A 22,197-nucleotide genomic window follows, 5' to 3' on the forward strand; every position below is an offset into this window, starting at 1 on the left:
TTCAAGATCCCTTTGTAATTCCAAAAGCTGAGATCTACCACCCTGACATCTTTCAAAAAACACATATGAGGCTCATATTTATTATTTTTGCAGTTTCTGTTAAAGGCTCAATGTACGAGCATAAATATACACAAAAAAGGCAATTATGCAACTTTATCCGTTCAATGCACAATATTCACATTAATATCAATTCATATTTACAGCATATGTTCAATGCACGATATTCAGCTTTGTGGTTCATCAGTATGTTCTGCAGAGGAGCTGCTACTGCAGCACAATGTTGACAACACAATTTATAGACTTTTAAAGAAATCAGATGACACCATTTGAGCGCTCTGACCTTTGAACATAATTTAGGTGTAATGATGGAGGATGTTTCCTCGTTGTGTTGGAGCGTGACAGTCAGGAGATTTTCTCATGAATGTTTACTGATGTCTATCTCATTATTTAAACATTAGGGCCATTGTCAGTTTGAGAGAAGAAAGAATCCTTAGGTGGAAAACTGCCCTTCAGCAAAATTATTTTGTTTTGGTTGACTGACAACTGTTATCTTTTCCCTTTGATTATGTAAGGGTTTAATAATACATTTCATGACACAAGATGTCTTTGCACCAGTTAATGCTCCCACAAACCTTTTTTATTTTACCTTTTAAGGAGTTTATGGGAGCAAACTGAACTTTGTGAGCCCATGGTATATTGGCATTTATCAGTTTTTCCTTTTTTCTTTCTTTCATGTTGACCTGTGTCTGCCTTCTCGCTGTAACAGGTAAGACTTTTTTTATCTGTCTGTTTTGAGTCACTATGATTCAACATTATTTAACAACTGTGGTAGAATCCAGGTTAGGAGGGCATTGTAAAGATTCCCTCCTGTTATATTTATGATCACAACAGCTTCTCAACCTTACTTCAAACCATTTATTGTGTACAATATTAGATTCATTAACATCAGACTGTGACCAATTTAACTTGATTTATTCTCCATATGGATGTCAGTAAAGGAAGTGTATGACGTTGCATCATATTTACATAAGCTCCAATTTAATTATCATCCAATTGATCTCTCCTTTTACGTAAAAGCAACTTACATGAAGCACCGTAAACAAGTTTTACTTTATTAAGTTTTTCAAAGAGCTCACAGGGGGACTGTTGAACTTAATTCATGTTTCCAGACTTCTTTTCCTCTTTCTCATTTACATCTCATGTAAACTCAGAAACATACTCTCCTCAAGGAGTATGTGAGTTGTTTATAAGGATCAAAAGGATATATTTGAACAGTACATATTAGTAAATATTCTCATCGGTATCAAACCACATCATTTGTGGAGAGATGTGCAAAGTAATTGTGCTTGAACTCACAATGACCTTATCCTGGCTTTTTATGGTTGGAAAGGGCAGTTACTCAAAGAAAAGTGAACAATGGTGTGTATAAAAGGAGAGATACACAGTGAATGATAGTCTCAGTGAAAGTTTGGTCATGATGGTGAGACTGTACATTGGCAGGCCGGCCTGTAAAGCCATGCAAGAACAACACTTAGTTTGTTTGTAACTAAGCTGTGCTTATGATAGCTCTGCTGTCGTCAGAGATTCCATCCCAGTGACGGTGGTGTCATCATTAGTTAATCCACTCACTGCTCTATCCTCTTCTCTTCACTTGTAATCATGCACAAGCGCGTGCATGCACTTCTGTCTTCACAAATGAGAAAGCAGGGAAATGGGTCAGGGCTTGTATCTTAATTGTTTCCGCAGCTTATGTAAAATGAAAAGAAAACAGGAATAATTATGCTTTTATGATTTTTTTTTCCCCCCTTTTTTGATTGTTTATTTTATCAATCAATATTAACTAGAGACACACATTTCTGTATGATTATATATTTTGTACCAAAGTTAGTATTTTTTTAAAAAAGGTCCCAAGGGTATTCTTCACCCACAGATACCATTGACAAATAGGCATACTTTGACGTAAACATTGCTTTTGGTCGAGAAGTTGTGAAGGGCGGAGTTTGGTGGTGAAATTCTTCATCAATTGTCTGGTCAGTCAATTACAAATGGTTCCACAACACCCTGACCCTTCAGTCTGTTTCTCAGTTTTCAGGGCCCCAGTACAAATTAGATCTAGCCAATAGTGCCAATGTGTGAATAGAGCCAGTCATTGTCTGGATATCTCACACAGATCGACTTGATGTTTGGATGATGTTTCCATAAGTTGCCCGCTCTACCAAGGCACCCCCCCTCTCCTGAGCGCAATCTTTTCAGCCTTCAAAGAATTAGTCTCTAGTTGTCTGTATGGGTAAAATGGCAACTTCAATTAAAAAGAACTAGAGGGGCATTCAGACCGCACACCTCCTCCAAGGCTGACTGATCATTATCTGGATCCACACTAAATTTCACCTGTTCATAGATATTAGTACTCAAATGCCAGATTTCATAAATCATAAATATCTGTTATTTGTTTAGTAATTCCCGAAAGTTCCCCAAAGCCCCTTTATTCACAATGTTAAAGAAAAGGAAAAATAAATCCTAGATCTGCTAAATCAAATCTGTGGGTTCTCTCTTGGCCCATACGTCACCCTTCAAGGTTTTTGTAAAATCACTTCAGTAGTTTTTGTGTCACAAACAGCAACAGAAAAACGTCCTTTTGTAGAGGTAAAAACAAGATGCTCAGTTCAAATGAGACTGTGATGTTTCGTGTGTCTGTGTATGTATAGACCTTTCTTTTCTTTTTTTTTTAATCAACTCTGCTAAGGAGGTTGAGTTTACCTCAGCGAAACGTGTTTGTCTATTAGCAGGATTATACAAAAACTACTCGACAGATTTCCATGAAACTTGTTGGAGGGGTGTGGTATGTGTTAGGGCGGATACAGGAAGCTTTGTTTCACTTTCTTTAACATCGGGAGATAGGGGTATATTTTGTTATTTTCACTGATATCCCAGGGAATAGTTAATTGACTCTCGATGGAAAAAATCTGGCATGTTTAGGGAACTGATATCTATGAGTGTTTGAAATCTGGTGCTTCTTGATTGAATTCAAGGGAACTGATGGGCCTTGGTGGATGTATGTGTTCTACTGTGTGTCATTCTAGTTTTAATGTTGTTCTCACAATGATCCCTAGTGTTTTATGACTTTAAACACAGATCCCACTGTTTAAGATTCATAAAATAAATTTAACGGTCAGTATTATTTTTATATACCATACTTACTTGAGTTGTACAGTTAGATGAGATGTAATTACAGCAAAAGTACCATGCATGATAAGGGGGTGAGGGGGTGAGATGAATGAATCAAGCGTGTTGAAGTTCTGATTATTTAAAAACATAAGTGCATCCAAATATTGATTCTGTATTGATATTTCTATGAGGAGATGTAGCTCTTTACATTCTTCTTTCAACCCTATCTCCTCCTCTTTACTGCTGTATTAGCATTATTCCTGTCTCCTGTTGTCTGCGCTCAGAGCGCTGTGTGTTCTTTGGCTGCTAATCCTTTTAATGCCAGGTTTCACTCCACATTATTCAAACCTGCTGCTCATACACTTCACACAAAACGTTATGTAACCTTGATCCTCTCTGTGTGTATAGGAGTTGGGTCCTATTCTAAAAATGGGTTACTTCTCCTGCCAGTAGGGACTGAAGTGTCTCGCTATACAATGTGGTTGAATAACTTACTGCAGGTAGAATAGAAAGTCTACTTGCTCGAATTGTGATATTATTGTCTGGTTTCTCTAATCATTAAGTATTTATATATTTATGGTGTCCATGAGAAACACAAAAGAATCCGCTAAGCAGGCCCCTCACTGAGACAAAAATGATCAAAAAAGTTATAATAAAAAAAATATCTGCAGCCTATGAACAATTATATACATGGGCTCAATATTAACCTTGACTCCTACATACCATACAGGTGTTTGTGCATTTGAAGCCAAATCATCTGTGTTGCATTAGGTTGGTAAAACAGTCTAATCATTCAGCCATGGTTTTGAGTGGGAGGGGCTCTTTCTACCATGTAGCCTACATGCTGATTTGCAAAATGAAATGGACACATTAAGTTAGTATCAGATTGTGCTTAAAGCAGCACTAGAAAGAAACACAAAAATCCACTGACTGAAGTCAGACCATATTCAGAACATGTGTTAGCTCTCCCTCTCTTTGAGACAGTATGAATGCTGAGGTGGTGGATCTAGCCCCTTCTGGCTCTGTTTCTCTGCCTGAGTCTCTCTCTCCCTCCTTCTCTCCCCACATGTGTGTGTTTTAGTATGGAGGACTAAGGACTTGCTGCTGTCAGCCCAAATGCTCCAATAGTGCTTCTCTCTCTTACATATGCACGCCAAAATGGCCACTCATCATTCCTCCGCGCCTCTCTGACTGACTCACTCAGTAGCTCTCTGTCATTCTCCATAGTCAGGGTGTGACTATGGAAAACCACTGCCAGGGCTTACTGGTAAAGTCTGTGTGTGCTTTCTACTATCAAACTCCAGCTCAGCTAAAAGCCTTTTCAAATTCATCAATTCAATAGGCCTTTTTTTTTCCATCGCTGGGATATGCCAGGCCCCTTTTATTAACTTTTAGAGTTTACATTTCCCCAGAAAGATGGAATGTGTGGGCATAGTTCCTTTTCCTGTAAGACACATTTTTCACAAAGTAACCAGAACACTAGCACCTCTTACATCACAATAAAAAAGAGTAAATACTGGATAGTCAGTCATATTAATGAAGCAGTTTTCAGTCTTCATACAGAACAAACTTTTACAATGGAGCACATTTATTTTAATCATACAGACACAGAGCTTTGAAAGCCCTGCTAGTATACTTAATGTGGATTACTAGAGAAATAAACCAACATGACATGCTTTTGACCTCTGTATGACTATTATCTAAACTTTTCTTACATGTGATTTAGATGTGAAATGCACATTACAAAACAGGCTTTGTGTTGTACACAGGATGCAGAAATAGATGGGATTGTTCATGAATGCACATGCACACACTAACTTGATGTGCATAAGCACATTTCTGCAAAGCCAGATTGTTAGGTTTTTACCACAGGCCTGCATTTTGAAAAGCATCCGCTATGACTTATATAGAGCCAGGTCAGATAAACAGTAAACTACACTATTTAGATGTTCACTGAAATCTAGTTATGGTAGATTTAGAAACATGATGCAGCACATGCATTTTGCACTGAATAGTTTTTCAAACTTTGTTTTGAATAAATGTGTAGGAACAGTTAATGTTGATGTCTGAGGGAGGATGACAACTGTGTTGAACTAGTGCTGTGGTATTGTGGGTCTTTTTTACCACTCCACAGGGGTGACCAGTGCAAGTGATCAGTGTTTTAAGTTACTGCCGAGTGTGTAAGTATGTCACATTGTTCCAAACTTGTACCAGCTTCGACAGTACAAACATAGACAATCCCCACACTCACAGCACTGATCACAAGAGATTTACAACCTAGAAAAGCAATACCTTATTCAGTTTTTAATTATGACCCTATTCAGACCTAGTATTACCTTCTGTCTTGAGGTAGACAGTTCTAAGTTCAGGTGTGAACACACTCGAGACAAATTGAGGAAGCTTTTGAGATCCGATCATTACACAGTCAAAGGTTGGTCTGGGACGCATTCGGCCACATTCCTTTAGCTGTGTGAACGCCAATATGTCCTGAGCCACATTGAAGCATCGCCTACAGCTGATGTCCTCTGACCTGCTACAGTTGTACACAATAAACTAAAAGTATTTCTAAATTTGTAATACACAGATTTATTTGTTGCAACCGACACAATATTATCATGGACCGAGTAAAATCTTGTTTCATTGTTACACTTTGTGCAGCGCTGGTTCAGCTCTCTCCTGCTCTCTCATACAAGCACACAAATGCATCTGTATATTCAGCCCGGCTAGAAACAACATCAGAAATGACGCACGTGTGTAATTTGCATATAAATTGAGGAAGTGGTCAGCAAGACACATTCAGGGTGCATTCTACTGTCAGGTGTGACAGTCTTGCAGCTGTCCACTTTCGGTCGGGTCTCTCAGGATAGATAATACCAGGTCTGAACAGGACCTGTGTAACAGAGATTTCAGTCCATGACTTCATTGTATAGATCAGAAATGTCAGCACTGGCTCAATCCTATCTGGTGACGTTAGCCCGCGGTACAGTAGCAAAGGACTTCAAACTAATGTCATGATAAAATGATCAGACGTCACTGATGATGCCTGCTCATGAAAAGAGATATGACCCCTGCATGATGACATGCACCCTGATGAAGTGCTTACAGAGGTACTTTCACTGATGTGTATTCTGACTCTGCAGGTATTTTTAGTGCCACTTGTATTTTCGACAAAATTACTTTTCTTAACACAAAGTGAGGTAACTTGAGGGCTAAGTTTGAAGTTGACAACTTACTCTGAGTATATCTGTTAACACGGGAAGTGTTGTAAGCACGGCTGCTGTTAGGACTGGACGACCCACCCAGAAGTCATGTGACACTGATTCACCCCAGCACGTCGAGTCCGTTAGGTCAAGTCAAATCCCCCCATTGTGCTCATCCTTCACCTGTTGTTTCTTGGCCGGCCGTCTCTAAGCTAGCGGAGGCTCTGTGAGTGTATGTTGTGTTTTCTGTCTGCTGGGGCACTAAGCCATCTTAAGGCTGCCTTTCAATGAGATATGACAAGGTAAGACCCCAAAGCAAAGGGTCTCTTGTCTGTCATGCAGCGGGTTCACACTGAAAACGAGAGCTTGTACGGGGGTGGAAATCATGATTCTTTAGAAAACTGCCAACTACACCAAAAAAGTTAGCACCAGGGCCTCTTTTGCAGTTTTGACGGTTGATCCCTCAGTGACTCTGGTAACCTTTATGGAGCACAGAAAACACATTGGTTTTTGGGAAATCTCTTTCACCCTTGACTGAAGGCTCAATATGTACCATCTAGTCCCATCATGTCAATTCCAAACCATGACAGGGTATGGTCAGTGCCTCCATCATGTGCAAATAAATCTACATTATGCTGAGGACATACAAAAATACACTGTCAGTCAATGAAAATATTTATTGTGATTTATTGTATTTGGATTATGAAAGGGACAGACAGACATTTAGCAATGCTGAAGAGTATGTGTGTATCTGTGTCTCAGGCTATAGGGGGCAGAGGGCTTGTGTTGTAGAAGCAGGGAAATCACTGGGCCACATGCTAATCTCTGTTGATGGTTTATGTAACTTCCAGCATCACATGATCACACGTCACCACCCGCCCCAGCTATTCTCTGTACTCAGTAATTCACTCACTAGCCAGCCATTCAAACACAAATGATAACATACACACATGGACTCTCAGTCATCATAACCTGCCTTGCTGCCTTTTGATTTTCAGTGCAGCAGCACTTAGTCATGTATCTATAGGGGGTGACCGCGGACCTGTCCCCTAAAATTTAAGAAGGAGCGGGGGTGGCTGTTTGAAAACACTCAACAAAAGAAGCTTGGAAACGCACACTGCTGTGTCACTTTGGAGTGTACATGTTCCTCTTGACGGACGGCTCCATGAGAGCGCGGGGTGTACGGGTGCAGGGCCATGACGAGATGGCGATGGAGCTTTTGTTCTGGGAGCTGGAGCAGCACCTCAAAAGGTAAAATAAAAGACGGGGAAGCTGCAGGGAGTTAGCCGCCTGAGTGAATCACTACAGTAGCTGCGCACAAAAGGCTGCGTGGCTATATTGTACTTTTCTTTTCAGTCATTTGTGGCTTCAGCGTTAGCATTCACATTAAGGGATACTTGAAACGGATACTGTAAACTGGTTTACAAAGTTGAATTATATTTGATATCTATAGTAAATATATATGCCTTAATGTAGAGTAATACATAGATGGGCTTAATCTTTGTGTAAATTACAAATGCCAAATTCATATATATTTTTAAAATGTATGTTTATAAAAATATGGATTTATCCTTCATGCATATTTGTTTTAAGAATTAAAATTATACTCATATGTATTTAAAATGCCCATTAGTACTAATAATTACTGTCAGTTAAAAGTAGAGCATGGACCAGACTTCTATAATAGGGTCTTAATACACTTTGGGTCATATCTCTCTTAAGTTGCCTCAGTAGGTCACTGGGCTGGTGTTGTTTTACAGCACAGCAAGGCCACCAGATGGCTGGCCCACCTGAAACAGTCTGCTATTATAACACTAAAAACACTGTAGTGAATAAATCAAATACCAATGGCACAAATAAAGCTGTATAATTTTGATGTTAGACTGTCCACGAGTTTTCACAGGAACAGTAGGTTAAATCCACTGGGGGATATAAGACATCATGGTATTACAGCGAAATTGTTTAAGTCTTAAATAGTTATAAAATGAAAAATCAGCATTCTGTGTGCATGAGATTTGAAAAATATAAACATGCGTCTAAAACCTTTAAAATCTAAATGAGAAAAAGTTGAAGTCTGATGTGTGAGACACTTGCTTTGTTGCAGTGTGTGATCTCTGCGCTTCTTGTTTAAAGCGTGAAAATCTTATTTACCAGCGGCTCATGAAAGTGCATTTTCTTGGAACGTCATCTAGCTCTTGGCCAGTGGCCAGTGGGACCAAGTATAGCTCCTTCCAATCCTGTATGGGCTTGTGAGTCGAGTGTGACTACATTAGAGCCGCAGTCCTACTGGCTATTTAGGTCTGGGTAATTGGCTAAATCTCCTTTCCTAGTCGTGGAAGAGACCGGAAAAGATAAGCGCTGCTCTGAGCCTGTTATTAAGCTGTTTGACTTCTTGTTAAGTGTTGAAGTGTTTGAATGGGATCAGAGGTGAACAGAGGCTGACAACAGTATGCTGTCAGTTTACAGAGGCTATGGATGAGCCTTCCTTAAAGTATTGGTGCTTAATAAGCCATGCAATGCCCAAATTAGACTAAGCCCCCATTTTAAAGGTGGGCAACGACATTCAAATCACATGGTGTGTACCCTGTTTTTGTAGGATTTAAATATATTATCTCATAAATACATACAGGTACATCAAGTACAACAGCTACACCTCAGTAGTACTTAGTAGCTCAAGGACCAGATTTTAGGACCATTTGTAAAATTTTAACAGGGACCTCTGCATGGTCTGTGGATGACCTGCAGTATCTTCTGTGGTCCTGAACATACCCGTTTTCTTGTATTCCTGCTTGACTCAATGCCACACCTGACCGCAAAAAAAGATGCAGGGTCTCTAAGTTAGTCTGAATTTGAGAAAAGAAGAAAGAGAAGGATCAGTGTATTTGTTTCTTTTATGCTTGGGTATGTGAAGAGTAGGTGTGAGCAGACAGACGTGATATTTGAGGGTTTTGGGTGTCAATGGAATGTGTGTGTGTGGCTCTTCAGAGAACGTAGGGAGGTGTGTTTTGGATAGAGGGTCTTGATTAGATTATCTCTGAGGCCGGAGCTGTGTGTCACTGTCCAACACAATGATACTCCCAGTTTTTATTGTGTGGTAATGTTGGAGTCAGATTAACCTTATTGAACTACAGTGAGCTCATCATCAAATCAAACATACTTTGTTGTCCCACAGGGAAATTTGTCGTAGGCCAAAGTATCAGGTAAAGACGTTTGACCGATAGAAGGGTCTTAAAGTGTTCAGCTCAATTCTTAATCTTTAGTGGAGATGAAACCTTATCAGAAATGTTGTAAGTGACAGCTAGGACATGTGCGATGCTGGTGCTACTGTGTATGATAGTACCTGTGTCATTGTTTTATTCTGCCACAAATACCTTCTCATATTTCTACGTCTTAAAACATCTAGCTTGGTGTGCGGAAGGAAGACATTTCAAATGAGTCAAAAAATGAAAATGAAAATAGTTTAATTTACAAAAACCTCCAACTTCTTTGTTACTTGACAAAAGTTATTTTTTTGTTCCTCTATTGGGCTTGAATACAGAATTTGATAATTCAAATGTTATAGACTTGTTTTGCTTGGCCTCCTTTATCATCTTCCAACCTCACAGCTCTGTAGTAATACTTATGGCCACATAGGGGCAGCATATCTATATGAAAGACAGCACTTGAAGTTAATGTTTAACACTTTTGAATTTAACAGCTGCCCCCAAAACTAAATGTTCACCTGATGTGAAAATGACTAACTATGCCCCTGATAAATATATATAGAGCTGTTACTGTAGCTTGTATGGATCATATTGATCACACGAGGAATGTGTTAAAATGTCATGTCTGGAATTATTGCATCATTATCTCAATACTTAGAAAAGACAATATAATTGCATGTAAGCTTAACAAATTGTGAGTAAAAGCCTCCAATGCTGCATAAAGTCACATATATCCATTAACAATATGAGAGTGGATATAAATGAACACATATCATTTCGTATGATAAGATATCTATCCATCCATCTTTCTTTTTTTTTTTATTATTGCATAATTGTTTTAATATCAAAAAGATCTAATACACATAATGAAAATCTGTCTCTATCCAGACAGTGGAGTGCATCTATCTATGATTAGTAATCTAAGCAGATGGGTGTTCTTTCTTGCATTATTTTAATATTAAAGGGTTTTAAAGAAAAATGGTGCAATGATTTCAGACACAGGAATTCCTTTAAACTGTTCCCTGGGTGGACAAACTCTTGTCTGTCTTCTTGTCTTTCTTGTCATGGGGATTAAAAAAACAACCTGGTCTTCAGGTTTAATTCCTGTGGGTGTGGGTGGGTGAGAGTGTGAGTATTGTCCCTGGCAGCACAGTTCCTGATGAATGTGTTTTTGTCGCTGTATTTTCACAGTCCTGACTGTTGCCCTTCCCCTGCCTGTTTTTCACTCCTCCAGCTCTTTCTTCTTCATCTCCCATCCGGTTCTCCCCGGTTTCATCCACCTCTCCTCCCCTCCCAGAATAATTTATGTAAAACACGTGTCAGCTGAGCGCCAGGTGGGGGCGTTCCCGCATAGACCATGCAAACGAGCGCCCTCTCCGCCAATCAGGGGCCGAGCCGTGTGCGCGTCACTGGATAAATTATGCGGGCTTGGTCCCGGGGCTGCGGGTTCTTGTGTGCGTCGCTCCGAGATGAACCGACCTTGGATCGTGCGGGTAACCTCTGCGGTGGCTGCGCGAGCCCTCACCGGACACAAGGCGGAATAGTGCGCGTGGATGTGTCTCTCGGAGGCGATCGCGCGGAGGTCGAGTCGGGACACACGGAGGCTGTCGGTGTTGTTGATCGATACCGGATCGTAAACCATGAACAGCATGAATCCGCCGTGCTACACCGTGGCCATGGACCTAGGCGTCTGCCAGCTCCGAAATTTCTCCATCTCGTTTCTGTCGTCGCTGCTGAGCGCAGAGAGCTCGCACGTCCGACTCGACAATAGGTAACAAAGAGATGTGTTACTGAGCCGCTACACACACACACACACACACACATATATATATATATATATATATATATTCACACACATGCAGCAGTAGTGTCGCCGCTGTGTGATGGAGACGCTGCTCCGTCCACGGATGCTCCAGTGTCACTACACCCACACGGACTCCAACGCTTTGGGCCTTACGTTGAAAAACCAGCCCGTCGACTCAGTATAATCCTCCCGCAACGGCGGAGGGACAGATGCTGTTAGCTTCTTAGACTGCGGTTCTCCATCTTGTCCTGTGTATTCCCTGAAAGCACAGATCCAGACTCAGACGTGTGATTGTATCCCTCTGTTCTTCTCTTGCAGTTCGTCAGGCGCTAGCGTTGTGGCCATAGACAACAAGATTGAACAAGCAATGGTGAGTGTCAGCTTGTTTCTGTTGTTATTGACGCTGTGGGAAATATTGAGGATGAAATTCAAATGTGTGTGTTTTAAATGTAGGACTCTAAAAATCAGGGGTCTGTTATTTATTGTATTTGAGTTGATTAATACATTCTGGTACATGTATTTGCTTTATGGAAGTGTAGTAATGTGCAGGACATAAACAGTAGTTGTGTAGATCTGTATGATATAATTGTTGTTTATGTTCATGTAGACATAGTTGTTTATGTTCAATCTAGCATCCTCAACAAAATAAGTGTAGCTTCCTCATACCATTAACTTAAAGAATAATAATCAGTACAATATATGTGTTTGTAGTGTTTTAATACTAATTGTGCAGTCGAACATTTTATTTGACATCAAATCAAACAGCTTTTTATTCCAGTTCTTTTGGTTTCACTCTGTTACTGTTGTGTCTGTTGCTAGGCAAACTGCTCCACACACACCAGTTATAAATATATGGGGCCCTGGATTGGCTTACACTCTAATGTGGGCTGGGTTAATGACGTAGCACCATGGGAACGTTCTCACGCACGTTCCCTCTGTGTCATTGTTTATTGTAGCATCACCACAGTGAATGTGTTTGATAAAGGAAACTGCTTGTGTGGTTTCAGGACAAAAATACTTTGTACTTATCAGCTGTGATTCTGTTCTGCAGCATTTTCAGTTTGGTGTAGATTGATAGAGGTTGGGAATTCCCTCACTATCGCACGTGACTTTTATTGCCGTTCAAGAAAACCTCAAGTTCCTAAAAAAAATACAGATAAAAAAGTTTTTACCCATTTTGTGTCATTTTCCGGCCCTTTCCCTCCACCCGATGCTAGTAAGGTCACATAGGGTCACACAGGGTCACATGATGTGCTGATAAAAATCAGAGGACATTTCTTAGCATTGTTTTTCCAGTGTTTTTTTATTTACATTCGTTTCTCTCATCATGTAAAATGTGGAGCATAAAGCATTGGTTGCAGATGGGATGAGTTCTTTGTTCTTTTTCTCATTGATGTTAGCTTTTGATAGATTCCAGTCCTAAAGCCTTATGTCTCTGTGTCTCAGGACCTGGTGAAGAGTCACTTGATGTACGCTGTGCGTGAGGAGGTGGAGGTCCTAAAGGAGCAGATCAAGGAGCTGATCGAGCGAAACTCCAAGTTGGAGCAGGAGAACACCCTGCTGAAGACACTGGCCAGCCCGGAACAGATGGCGCAGTTCCAGGCTCAAGTCCAGACCGGCTCCCCGCCCGCCCCGCCGACTTCTGCCACACCGGGACCCCCGAGCACCGCCGCCCTCGCCCAGCCCACCTCGCACAGCTCTGGTCCCTCGGCGTAGCCTGGTCTGCACAGACAAGACAGACTGATGGTTTTTGTGCTCTGCTAGAGCAGCAGAGCCAAGCCTCACCCTTGACAGCAGGAGGTTGAGCTGTTAAGACAAGAATTTGCACATATTTATCTCTCAGAAGGATGCAGCTAGCAGCACGAGCGGCGAGGGTGACAGTCTGGAGATGCTGTTTGAGGAGGTTGTCTCACAAGAGGATGAATCATTGAACTTTTGCCAAATAAACCTTGGACATATCGACTAGAATGTCTTACCAAGAGAAAACAACTTATCAGTGGCGACATAATGCTTAACTAAAAAAAATCACTGTGCCTGTGTCTGGATTTTAAGTGATGTCGGTTTTAGTGATGCTGGAGATGCAGGAGCTGGAGGACCGTGTTGGTTGTTACATTTTTTGCTGAATGATGTAAATAATAAAAGTGGTTCTCTCTCGAGACCAGATCCTAAAGTTACAAGTTGAGAGAAAAAGCCTTCAGAGTGACAAGTGAAGAATGTTGGCAATTATTATCTTGACAAAGTCCCCATCTGGAATGGGGGAGTTGGGGGAGGGTTACGGGAGGCTATTTTGAACAACACTCGGCAGCATTGATGACGTTACTTCAAACGTGGGTTTGGTGGGATGAACAAAACCTGGTTTCTTATGGAGATGATGAATATTCTATTTTCAGTATTTCATTTTCAAGCTTCTCATTTTTGCCCTGGACAAAGCTCATCATTGCTGTTTGCTCAACCCTGCAGTGGCATGTAATTTAAACCTTATTCCACAGGGTTGAGACGTTGGGCTAAGCTGCATTTTCTTTTCCTAAAAGTTTGATGGGCAGAAGATGATGTATATTTCTGTATAGTGTAAGTACCATGTAAAATAGTGGGGAGGAGGAGAAAAATAACAGATGCTATCTAGGTCACACAGATTGAAGCGGGTGAGCAAGGGACAAGAACGTCTTGCCCAGTCTGTGTCGTCTATTTTTATTGCTGTATTTTCAGGATTGTGGGGTCGACGGGAGTTTAGGTTATTTAACTGACAACAAAACAGCCACCAACGCTGTCCATATCCCTTACTGCTAATCTAACTCTGACTGTAAAACCATTTTCACTTTTTTTCTTTCTGGAGTATTGCACCTTTATTATTCTTATTTTTTAAGTTTTGACAGTGAAGTACTTCTGGATTAACAATATCTTTAAATTCAGCATTCAAAAAAACAAAACAAAAAAACAACAAACTCTGAAGATGTTTTTTTTTTCTTTTTTCATTCTGTGTATCAGTTGTATGCTCATGTTCTGTGCATGTTTCTGCAAAGACTGGATAAGATATTGTAACATACATACCGCAATTGCACTTGACAGCTGCACATCACAACTTTCAATAAACATGCTTAAGGAAGAATAAGCACCGGGGTCGCCATCTTTATAAGTCTCCCCTGTGCAGTCGTGTGACCGTGGACATTGACACGCTGTTTTCTGGTCACGTGGAGTCATGCTGCTGGCTTTTTTGTGTTGCAGCAGCTGAACTCTTGTTTCAGGGTTTTATTTAATTAGGGTCAATGACTGTCTACTACGCTGCTGAGCAGGGAGAGTAAAGGACACAGCTATGTGGATTTTAGAGTGAGGTTACCACGGTGACCCTTAAAGACGATAATTGATACGCAATTTTAAATTCTTACTAATTTCTTGTAATTTGGCACAATTTGTATATGTTAAATTCAGACAGTACTTACATTGCTCATCCAATTAATTCCATATGCTAAACCAGCATTTTGATGTACAGCAGGTCAAATTCAAAAGTATGAAATAAAACAATAAGGTTTTCATATGACTACATATTTAAAAGCTCTTAGTTATTTAAAAGGAATTCCTCTGCTTTTATCTCAGTCAGTGAAACATACATTAGCCCTGACGTACCTGTCAGCAGTCACTTTATCAAACAGCATGTTTGAACATTTGAACATTGCCTATTTACAGAGCATTTATAAAGCAATGCTCCTACATGGAGTCTTGATGGTGGAGATGGTTCATCTCAATGTTTCCTGGAAGCACTTTAAATCAAATATTTCTAGTAATTGTTCATTTGCAGTATTTTCTGTGTTGGTGCTGTTTTTTTGCACGCCTTAAGAAAGCCATTTAAAACCACACTGCAGTTGGCTTCTCAAACCTAGAGCTTCCCCTTGGAAAGGTCGGGGGTTGTCTCCTCATAGACTACACCAACTTCAGCACATAGTGTGTGTGGAACTGTGCACTGATAAACACAGGGAGTCTACAGAAGCAACAGTAAAACCGGCTGCTCGCTAAATGCTCGACATTTATTTGAAAAAAGATTCAACACAGACGAACACAGACAGATATGGCACATCGTCACACAGTCTCACACTTTCACAAACACAGGTGCCAAGTGAGTAATGAGACGTGCATGTTCTCCAGCCGCTGTGGTTTTAGACTTGTCCATAGAAAAGCTGTCAGTACCACAGACTTCAACACTGTAAACACTGATCACAGGGAGGAGGGAGGGCGGGCGGGTGGTGGAGGTGGTGGTCAGGGAAGCTTCTCTCTCTGAGATCTCTGAGGGTCTGAAGCTCTGCTGTCAGTCTCTGGGCCTCTGGAGGGGGTTCGGCAGGTGTGCAGGCACGGGCTAGCCAGTGAGGGAATTGGGGGGGTGGGGCAGGGCTCCGGAGGCTCCTTCTGAATCACATCCCCATGCGAATGCTCTGAATGATCTGAAATATGGCTGAGAGCAAACAGATGGATTTGTGAGACCATTTGTTTTGGCTTGTTATCGCAACTTAAGACATTTCTCACTGGCTACATTATTTTTAAAATGTTTGAAAAACTGCAGAACACTAATTTAAAAATACTGTATATTAATTACATATAGGAGGAGTATATCTCTTCTTTCCTTTCCAAATACAATAAAGAAATTGCTAGACATTTCATCTATAACATTGGCTGCTAGTGGTCTCTCAGTCAAAACAATAATGGTTAGTAACATCATGAAGCAGCGTGGACTCATGGGAGTTGTTGTCTTCGCCACCATTGCCGATGAAAATCACCCTGAAGCAACTCAGGCACAAATGATGTTCTCGGATGAGGTAATGTATTTAAGTTTTACTCATGTTACGGAGGAAACAGCAGAGAATAATCCTGATCCATTATGAGTAACCAATACAAATAGTGGAACGCGGAAACAGCCGACTGCCTCGCGTATATTTTCTTCCTCATACAATACAAGACGGGCAAAGCTATGGGTATATGCAATTACCCATAGCTTTAGCGACCAAAATTAAACGTCCTGCAACTTTGAATAGAATTGGGATTTGTTTTGACCACTTTGGATCATTTTAGAATATAGGACAAGGTGTTGCATATCCCTTGTACGTTTGAAGGTCTTCTGCACAATTTAAGTTACCAAATACCATTAGATGTTAGCAGGTGTTAGCGGCCACCAGCGGATGTTCGGGACATAACTTCAGTTGTGCACCTGATCAGACATCATTACCTCTTTACCCTTTTTAAACTTAACACTGTCCCATTTTAGAACATAGGACAAGATGGAGAATATCCCTTGTATGTTTTTCCGCACTAATTAATGTTATCGGCTGTCGGTGACATATATTCAGTTTTGATAGTTTAAGTACATAAAAAAAGAAAATATGTAACATGTCTATTTGTTTTTAGACAACATAATGAATAATTGTTACATATTCAATCTTGGAAAACAAAAAGGAACTACATCAGCTTACTGCCCTATTTGTAAATGCAATCAATCACCATCACTACAACTACTCTCAACCATAGTAGCAATATTGCGCTTGGAAAAATAAAGATTTTTCCATTTTTCAGTTGGTATAAACCAAAATACAACACAGGACAACATATTATAGTAAGTCAATGAAAAACTAAATGTGAACAAAACAAATGGTGGTGAATTCAAGTAAAAGAAATAAAGAAACACCTTTAAAAAATCATTAGTTTGATTGTTCACCACAAACAAAGGCAAAAACACTTTCTCCTCCAGATGTAAGGGGAACGTACCTGATCCACACACAACAAATACAAAGAGGGCGAGCAACCAGGGGCCCACAGGATACTTTTCCTCTTGTGGTCGCTATGGGAAACACACACACACACACACACACACACAGTAAATTAGCATTACTGCTGCAACAGAATGGTGTGGTCCAGTCTAGTGTAGTGTGTACACTCAGGTCTGCTGGAGCTTCGGGGGAGGGGTTATACTATATATGACACTATATGTGCCGCCTGAATGACAGGTACAGAGATGGGGCTGGTAAAGAGACTGACAGCGGCACAACACAGTACATTCACTAAACCACCTGTGGGACGCCACCACGGTCTGCACTTTGCAACACAGATGAAGACTGCACTGGGCAATTCTTGGAAGTGAATGGAGGAGAGGTCTTCCTGTGCAAATTGATTTATCTCAGATAGACTCTTACTGATATTGCAAAACGAACTCACTGAAGGAAAGGTGTTGTCACTATACTATAGTGTTATGTGTCCTTTATTGGGTATGAGGAAGTTTCTAAGTGGGGAAAATAACAACACTGTACATTGAATGCTGCAGAACAAAAATACAACGTCTATAGGTAGATTCACAAAGTGGTTTCCCATTCCCACCACTGGTCAGCTGGTTGCGGCTCATATTTTAGTTTTATCACTTGCTCTACAATCACCAATCATCTTGATTTTTAAAAGTAAGATGATGATGGTGCTGAACATCAAAATGGCCACAATAACAACTGTGTGGTCACACTGAAAAAAAACCAACCTCAGTGTAATTATCCAGTGAAAGGTGCAAATCCAGTTTTCACATCAAGTAGAAAAGATGAGTGGAACAGCACGAGTCAGTCAGTCTAGACAAATTCAGGGAGCAGCCATCAATCCCACAAGGTGATACCATTACGCCAGTGGTGTGGGAGGCTGTCACAGTCTGTGATACGCAGATGATCTGTGGAAGAAGTGGTCTTTTTTCTTGTACAATAACTCATGTGAGTGAAACCGGAGCCTGAGCAGCCTCCATATTTAACCTGTGAGATTCTGTTTAACCTTCTTTTATGGTGACAGAGGAAGAGGAGGAGGGTAAACCTGTGTTCAACACAACCTGTGTGTGTGAAGCCCACAACACCATTCTATGTCCAAAGTGAATTTGAATCTTCTCCTGTGGGTCCCTCACACTAAATCGAATTACAATGAGAAAGGTCCTGCTTAAGACAACAATGTAGCAAGTCAATATTTTTTAGTAAGTATTTTTTTTTATATTGGTAATACTTTTTATTTTTCGTGTGTGAAGAAATGTTATAGCAGAGAGGATGGGCGGTCAAAACGTTATTGAAAACTTGATGGTTCTCGTTTAACAGCCATACATGTCCTCTGCACTGGAGCTTCTGACTTTATCACACAACCATGACTTTGGAATTAATATGGGAGCAAGTACTTAAAGGGATAGTTCACCCAAAAAAATCCACTCATTATCTACTCACCACTACTGCGATGGTGGGTGAAGTGTTTGAGTCCACAAAACACTTCAGGAATATCAGGAGCAAAAGAGCGTTGCAGCCAAATTCAACACAATTGAAGGAACTGGTGACTCCTTCTTCAAAGTTCAAAAAACAACAACAAGAAAATTTGCATTCTGCTCCTGTGGTGTCATCCAAGTGTCCGAAGGCCCCGACATTCAAATTCAGCTCGAAGCGGCGTCATTTACACCATGTGTTAGCCTAAATGTTCACTGTTATCCTCCTCGCGGAGCCGTGTTCGCCTGTGGATCAAAGCAGACAAACTCCTAAAGTGTTTTGTGGACTCAAACACTCCAACCACCCCTCCATCGGCATATTGGTGAGTACATAATTCATTATTTTTTGGGTGAACTATGCCTTTCATTTCAACTGTTGACATGAAAGACTACAATGGCGCTCGGTGGAGCACATACCTCTGCAAAGGCCAAACTGTTCCCTTTAATGCAATGAAGCTGCCCCAGATTTCACTCATCAGTTCCCTTAATAAGACAGATTTTTGAATGAATTATTCTCTGGGAAAATGATGAAAAACCTCCATCTCAGTGTTGAAAGTTTAAAAAAACAATTCTTGGATCAGCCTCCTGTTTTGGATCCACACCAAAATTGAATGGGTTACTTCCTGATCCATACCACATCCTTCCAATCCTAGGTTCATGAAACAATGCTATATGCTCCAGTAGAGGCCACAGTTATCTGTATATAGTTCAGTTTTGGTCAGTTTTATTTGCGATGTCTCCATTTGATGGTGTTGTTCATCTAACATTTGGATTTTACTTTCAGGTACATTAAATTGCCACATCAATTAGTGGAATATTCCATGAATCATTTCACCTGAACACCTCTTCATCTTCATCTTCGCCAGTTTTTAGTATTTGATGAATGAATGAGAGCTGCTGTCATCTATAACCCTGATGGAATGATGGCGCTCGGAGAAGTAACGTGTAGTTACACGGTAACGAACAGATTACATTCAGATGTGGACCCAGCCCGCCGGCTCCTCACGTCAATCACCCAGAGCAGCGCGGTGAGGTGCAGGTCCTGGGTCGAACCGTGCTACACATGTGTGCTAACCCTAACGTCTGAGGCCAACTGACACCACTACCACCACCACCACCACCAGCAGCACCATCAGCACCATCAGCACCGCCATGCTGCTGTGATCACCGCGGACACAACGTCACCTATCCGGGCTAATGTGGCGCCGGCGTGTCGCGGTCAGTGAACGTCTCACCAGCGTCTTGGCCACGTTTCCTCTCTGCGTGATGTTCTTGCTGTGTTTCTCGTTGGCCATGCGGATCCTCTGTTTAGCCACCATCTTCCGCAGATATAACCCGGGATAAATACACTGGCTTTGGCCCGTTATGTCTCGGATGCTGCAGGCGGACCTCTGCGTCAATTGCCGCAGCACGCACCGGAGAGGCGAGGAGTCCAATTTCAAAATAAAAGTACGGAATATTTGTGGCGCGACATAGCATTCCAAGCACGGTCTCGAATCAACATCTTGTGCTGTAAAACACGCGGGAAAGTTCTTTTACACTAAATTCATTATTTTTCCGTGTTGTCACACGTTCAAATGTGAGTAAACAGAAACACGTTTTTCCAAAGTTTTAGTGTGAAAGACCATCACAGGAAGTCTTCTGTGTCACTCCCCCTGACTTTACACACACACACAGTTGTGCACCTGATGGAGATGAGCGCGTGGCCAGAGCCAGTTTCTTATTATGCCTCTCCTGATTTATGGAGGATGACATTTGACCTATAAACAAACACATAAGAAAACACAGGACAGCAGAACTACCAGACTCACATTCATTCACACGAATTCACTCAGTTGTTAAGTACACGTGATAATTATTGATACTAATAATAATGCTAATGAACTTTATCCTTTAAAAATTAAAAGATACAACTTGTTACAGATGAGAAAAGAGTAAAGAGATGATAAAATAAAACATTATAAAATGATTAAAACAGTTTGTAAGATCAGAACTAGGAGAAAGCACATTTATTAAAACGTGTCTTTAAAATGTAAATTCACAGTCAAAGATTATCTTTAAAAACATTTGGACATTAGACTATGGTATATATATCTAATAAAGTGGCAGCAGAGGGTATTTTCCTTCCTATTTTTTACCATCAGGGTGAACAAAATACTTTAATCCTCTATGACTTTAAATTCTAGCTGCATGTATATAATGACATAAAAAGAGAATACCTGGCAGAGTAGAAAGTTTTACCCCTGGTGAAATTATTGGAGTATCTGGATCAATCCAACTCATATTTACATGAAGGTAGTTCACATTCCACAATTTGCTGCTCAAAAGCATGTGCACTTTTCAAAGGTCTGCAGCCTCTGAAGTGACTCAAATTACACCTCCCTCTTGGAAATCGTAGGAGCGATAACCATCTGCAGACAGCATGAGGTCAGTGGGAAAAAGGTGCAATTAAACTCAGCATAACATGGTGCATGACAGCTCATTGAGATGTGCACAATTCTGAATCAGTTACAGTCCACTTACATCACTCACTCTCTGTAAAGATGCACTTTCTGCACCGAGAGAGATGGAGGGGGGCAGAGACAGAGCAGGGGTTGCCTAGCAACTGCATCAGAGGGGTGTGCTTGGGGAGCGACAGAAACTCCAGTGATGGAGAGAGGAAGAGATGAGTGTTCTGACTTGCTGTATAATTAAGTGTAGACATACAGGTGAGTTACACCGATGTAAATACAGAAGGGAGGATTTGTTTTTTTGTCTCAATTAACTGTAAATAGTCATGTAGACATGTTGTTAAAAGACAACACACCAAAGCAATTCCACTGTTGTCCCCAGAGTGATGGTGTGCACTGTGGATCAGAGTAACAGGACCTCATGTGGTATGTCTGCCCTCATTTCATTTTATCCTTCAGTCGTTCTTCCACTTTGCTTTAGTCATGTCCTGAAACAGAGCGCAAACCATCCAGGTGACAACAGAAAATACATTTATGGATTTATGGATTGATGAATCACTAATGTTTGCTGCTGCAGTGACCCAGGTTCCCCGAAGCAAACATCTAATCATCTCTCTTCCCTTTCTTTATCCAATTTAAAACAATTTATTGTGCTCTTTCAGTTTGTTGACCCAGCACGTCTGTGGTGCAGCCTGGACATAATCACTGAGCACCAGGATCAAGGTGGAAGGACACCCTTATTATCTACGAAGCACAATTTGTTGTGCAGTGAGTAGCATTCATACATTCATCCATTTTAGATACCACTTTTCCTTCGAGGGTCCTATCCTAGACATTGGAGAAGAGTTGGAGTGACCTGTTGCCAGCATATGACAGAATCAAAGTGACTATAAATTAATAAAATAAAAATGAGTGCACACTAAAATCCAAAAGCAGTAGAAGATAAATGAATTGCATTACAAGCATAATCAGCATTAAAACACAGATATTAATGAAAAGCCCATCAGGGAAAATATATTCAAATCATATAAGAATTGAAGAGGTCGATGGCGGCAGGGAGAAGAGCTCTTGAGTCAGTTAGTCCTGCATGTTAACTGTAGCTGCAGCTGGGAGGGGTTTGGGATTTTTT

General features: G+C 40.8%; 2 protein-coding genes across 4 annotated transcripts in view; one reads left to right on the top strand and one right to left on the bottom strand.

Annotated features, from left to right (window-relative positions):
• Window positions 1-14,481, top strand: part of LOC109631324 (TSC22 domain family protein 1-like) — a 30,409-nt gene extending 15,928 nt beyond the window's left edge. Inside the window, exons 1-3 of one of the 3 annotated variants that reach the window (XM_020090000.2) lie at window positions 7,145-7,616; window positions 11,691-11,742; window positions 12,819-14,481. In XM_020090000.2, the coding sequence (XP_019945559.1) occupies window positions 7,507-7,616; window positions 11,691-11,742; window positions 12,819-13,088 (432 nt within the window). In that variant the 5' untranslated portion in view covers window positions 7,145-7,506 and the 3' untranslated portion in view covers window positions 13,089-14,481. Of the gene's footprint in view, window positions 1-7,144; window positions 7,617-10,379; window positions 11,340-11,690; window positions 11,743-12,818 lie in introns of those variants that run through there. The other 2 variants (XM_020089999.2, XM_020089998.2) reach the window with 2 other exon arrangements.
• An 874-nt stretch (window positions 14,482-15,355) lies between these two features.
• On the bottom strand, window positions 15,356-20,144 carry serp2 (stress-associated endoplasmic reticulum protein family member 2). The gene is made up of 3 exons (XM_020089887.2): window positions 19,854-20,144; window positions 17,118-17,190; window positions 15,356-15,813 (listed from the first exon to the last, which is right to left on the bottom strand). The coding sequence occupies exons 1-3, from the start codon at window positions 19,935-19,937 to the stop codon at window positions 15,773-15,775; spliced, it is 198 nt and encodes a 65-aa protein (XP_019945446.1). The 5' UTR covers window positions 19,938-20,144; the 3' UTR covers window positions 15,356-15,772.
• Window positions 20,145-22,197: the final 2,053 nt, after the last annotated feature.

The sequence above is a fragment of the Paralichthys olivaceus genome, chromosome 10, assembly GCF_024713975.1.
Source record: "Paralichthys olivaceus isolate ysfri-2021 chromosome 10, ASM2471397v2, whole genome shotgun sequence".
NCBI lineage: Eukaryota > Metazoa > Chordata > Actinopteri > Pleuronectiformes > Paralichthyidae > Paralichthys > Paralichthys olivaceus.

Bases quoted from the DNA above. Each gene is read 5' to 3' on its own strand.
- serp2 (XM_020089887.2), bottom strand. From the start codon at position 19,937: ATGGTGGCTAAACAGAGGATCCGCATGGCCAACGAGAAACACAGCAAG. The intron at 17,191-19,853 runs GTGAGACGTTCA...TGTTTCCCATAG, and splicing joins GAAACGTGGCCAAGACGCTG to CGACCACAAGAGGAAAAGTA. The intron at 15,814-17,117 runs GTACGTTCCCCT...GTTTGCTCTCAG, and splicing joins ATTTGTTGTGTGTGGATCAG to CCATATTTCAGATCATTCAG.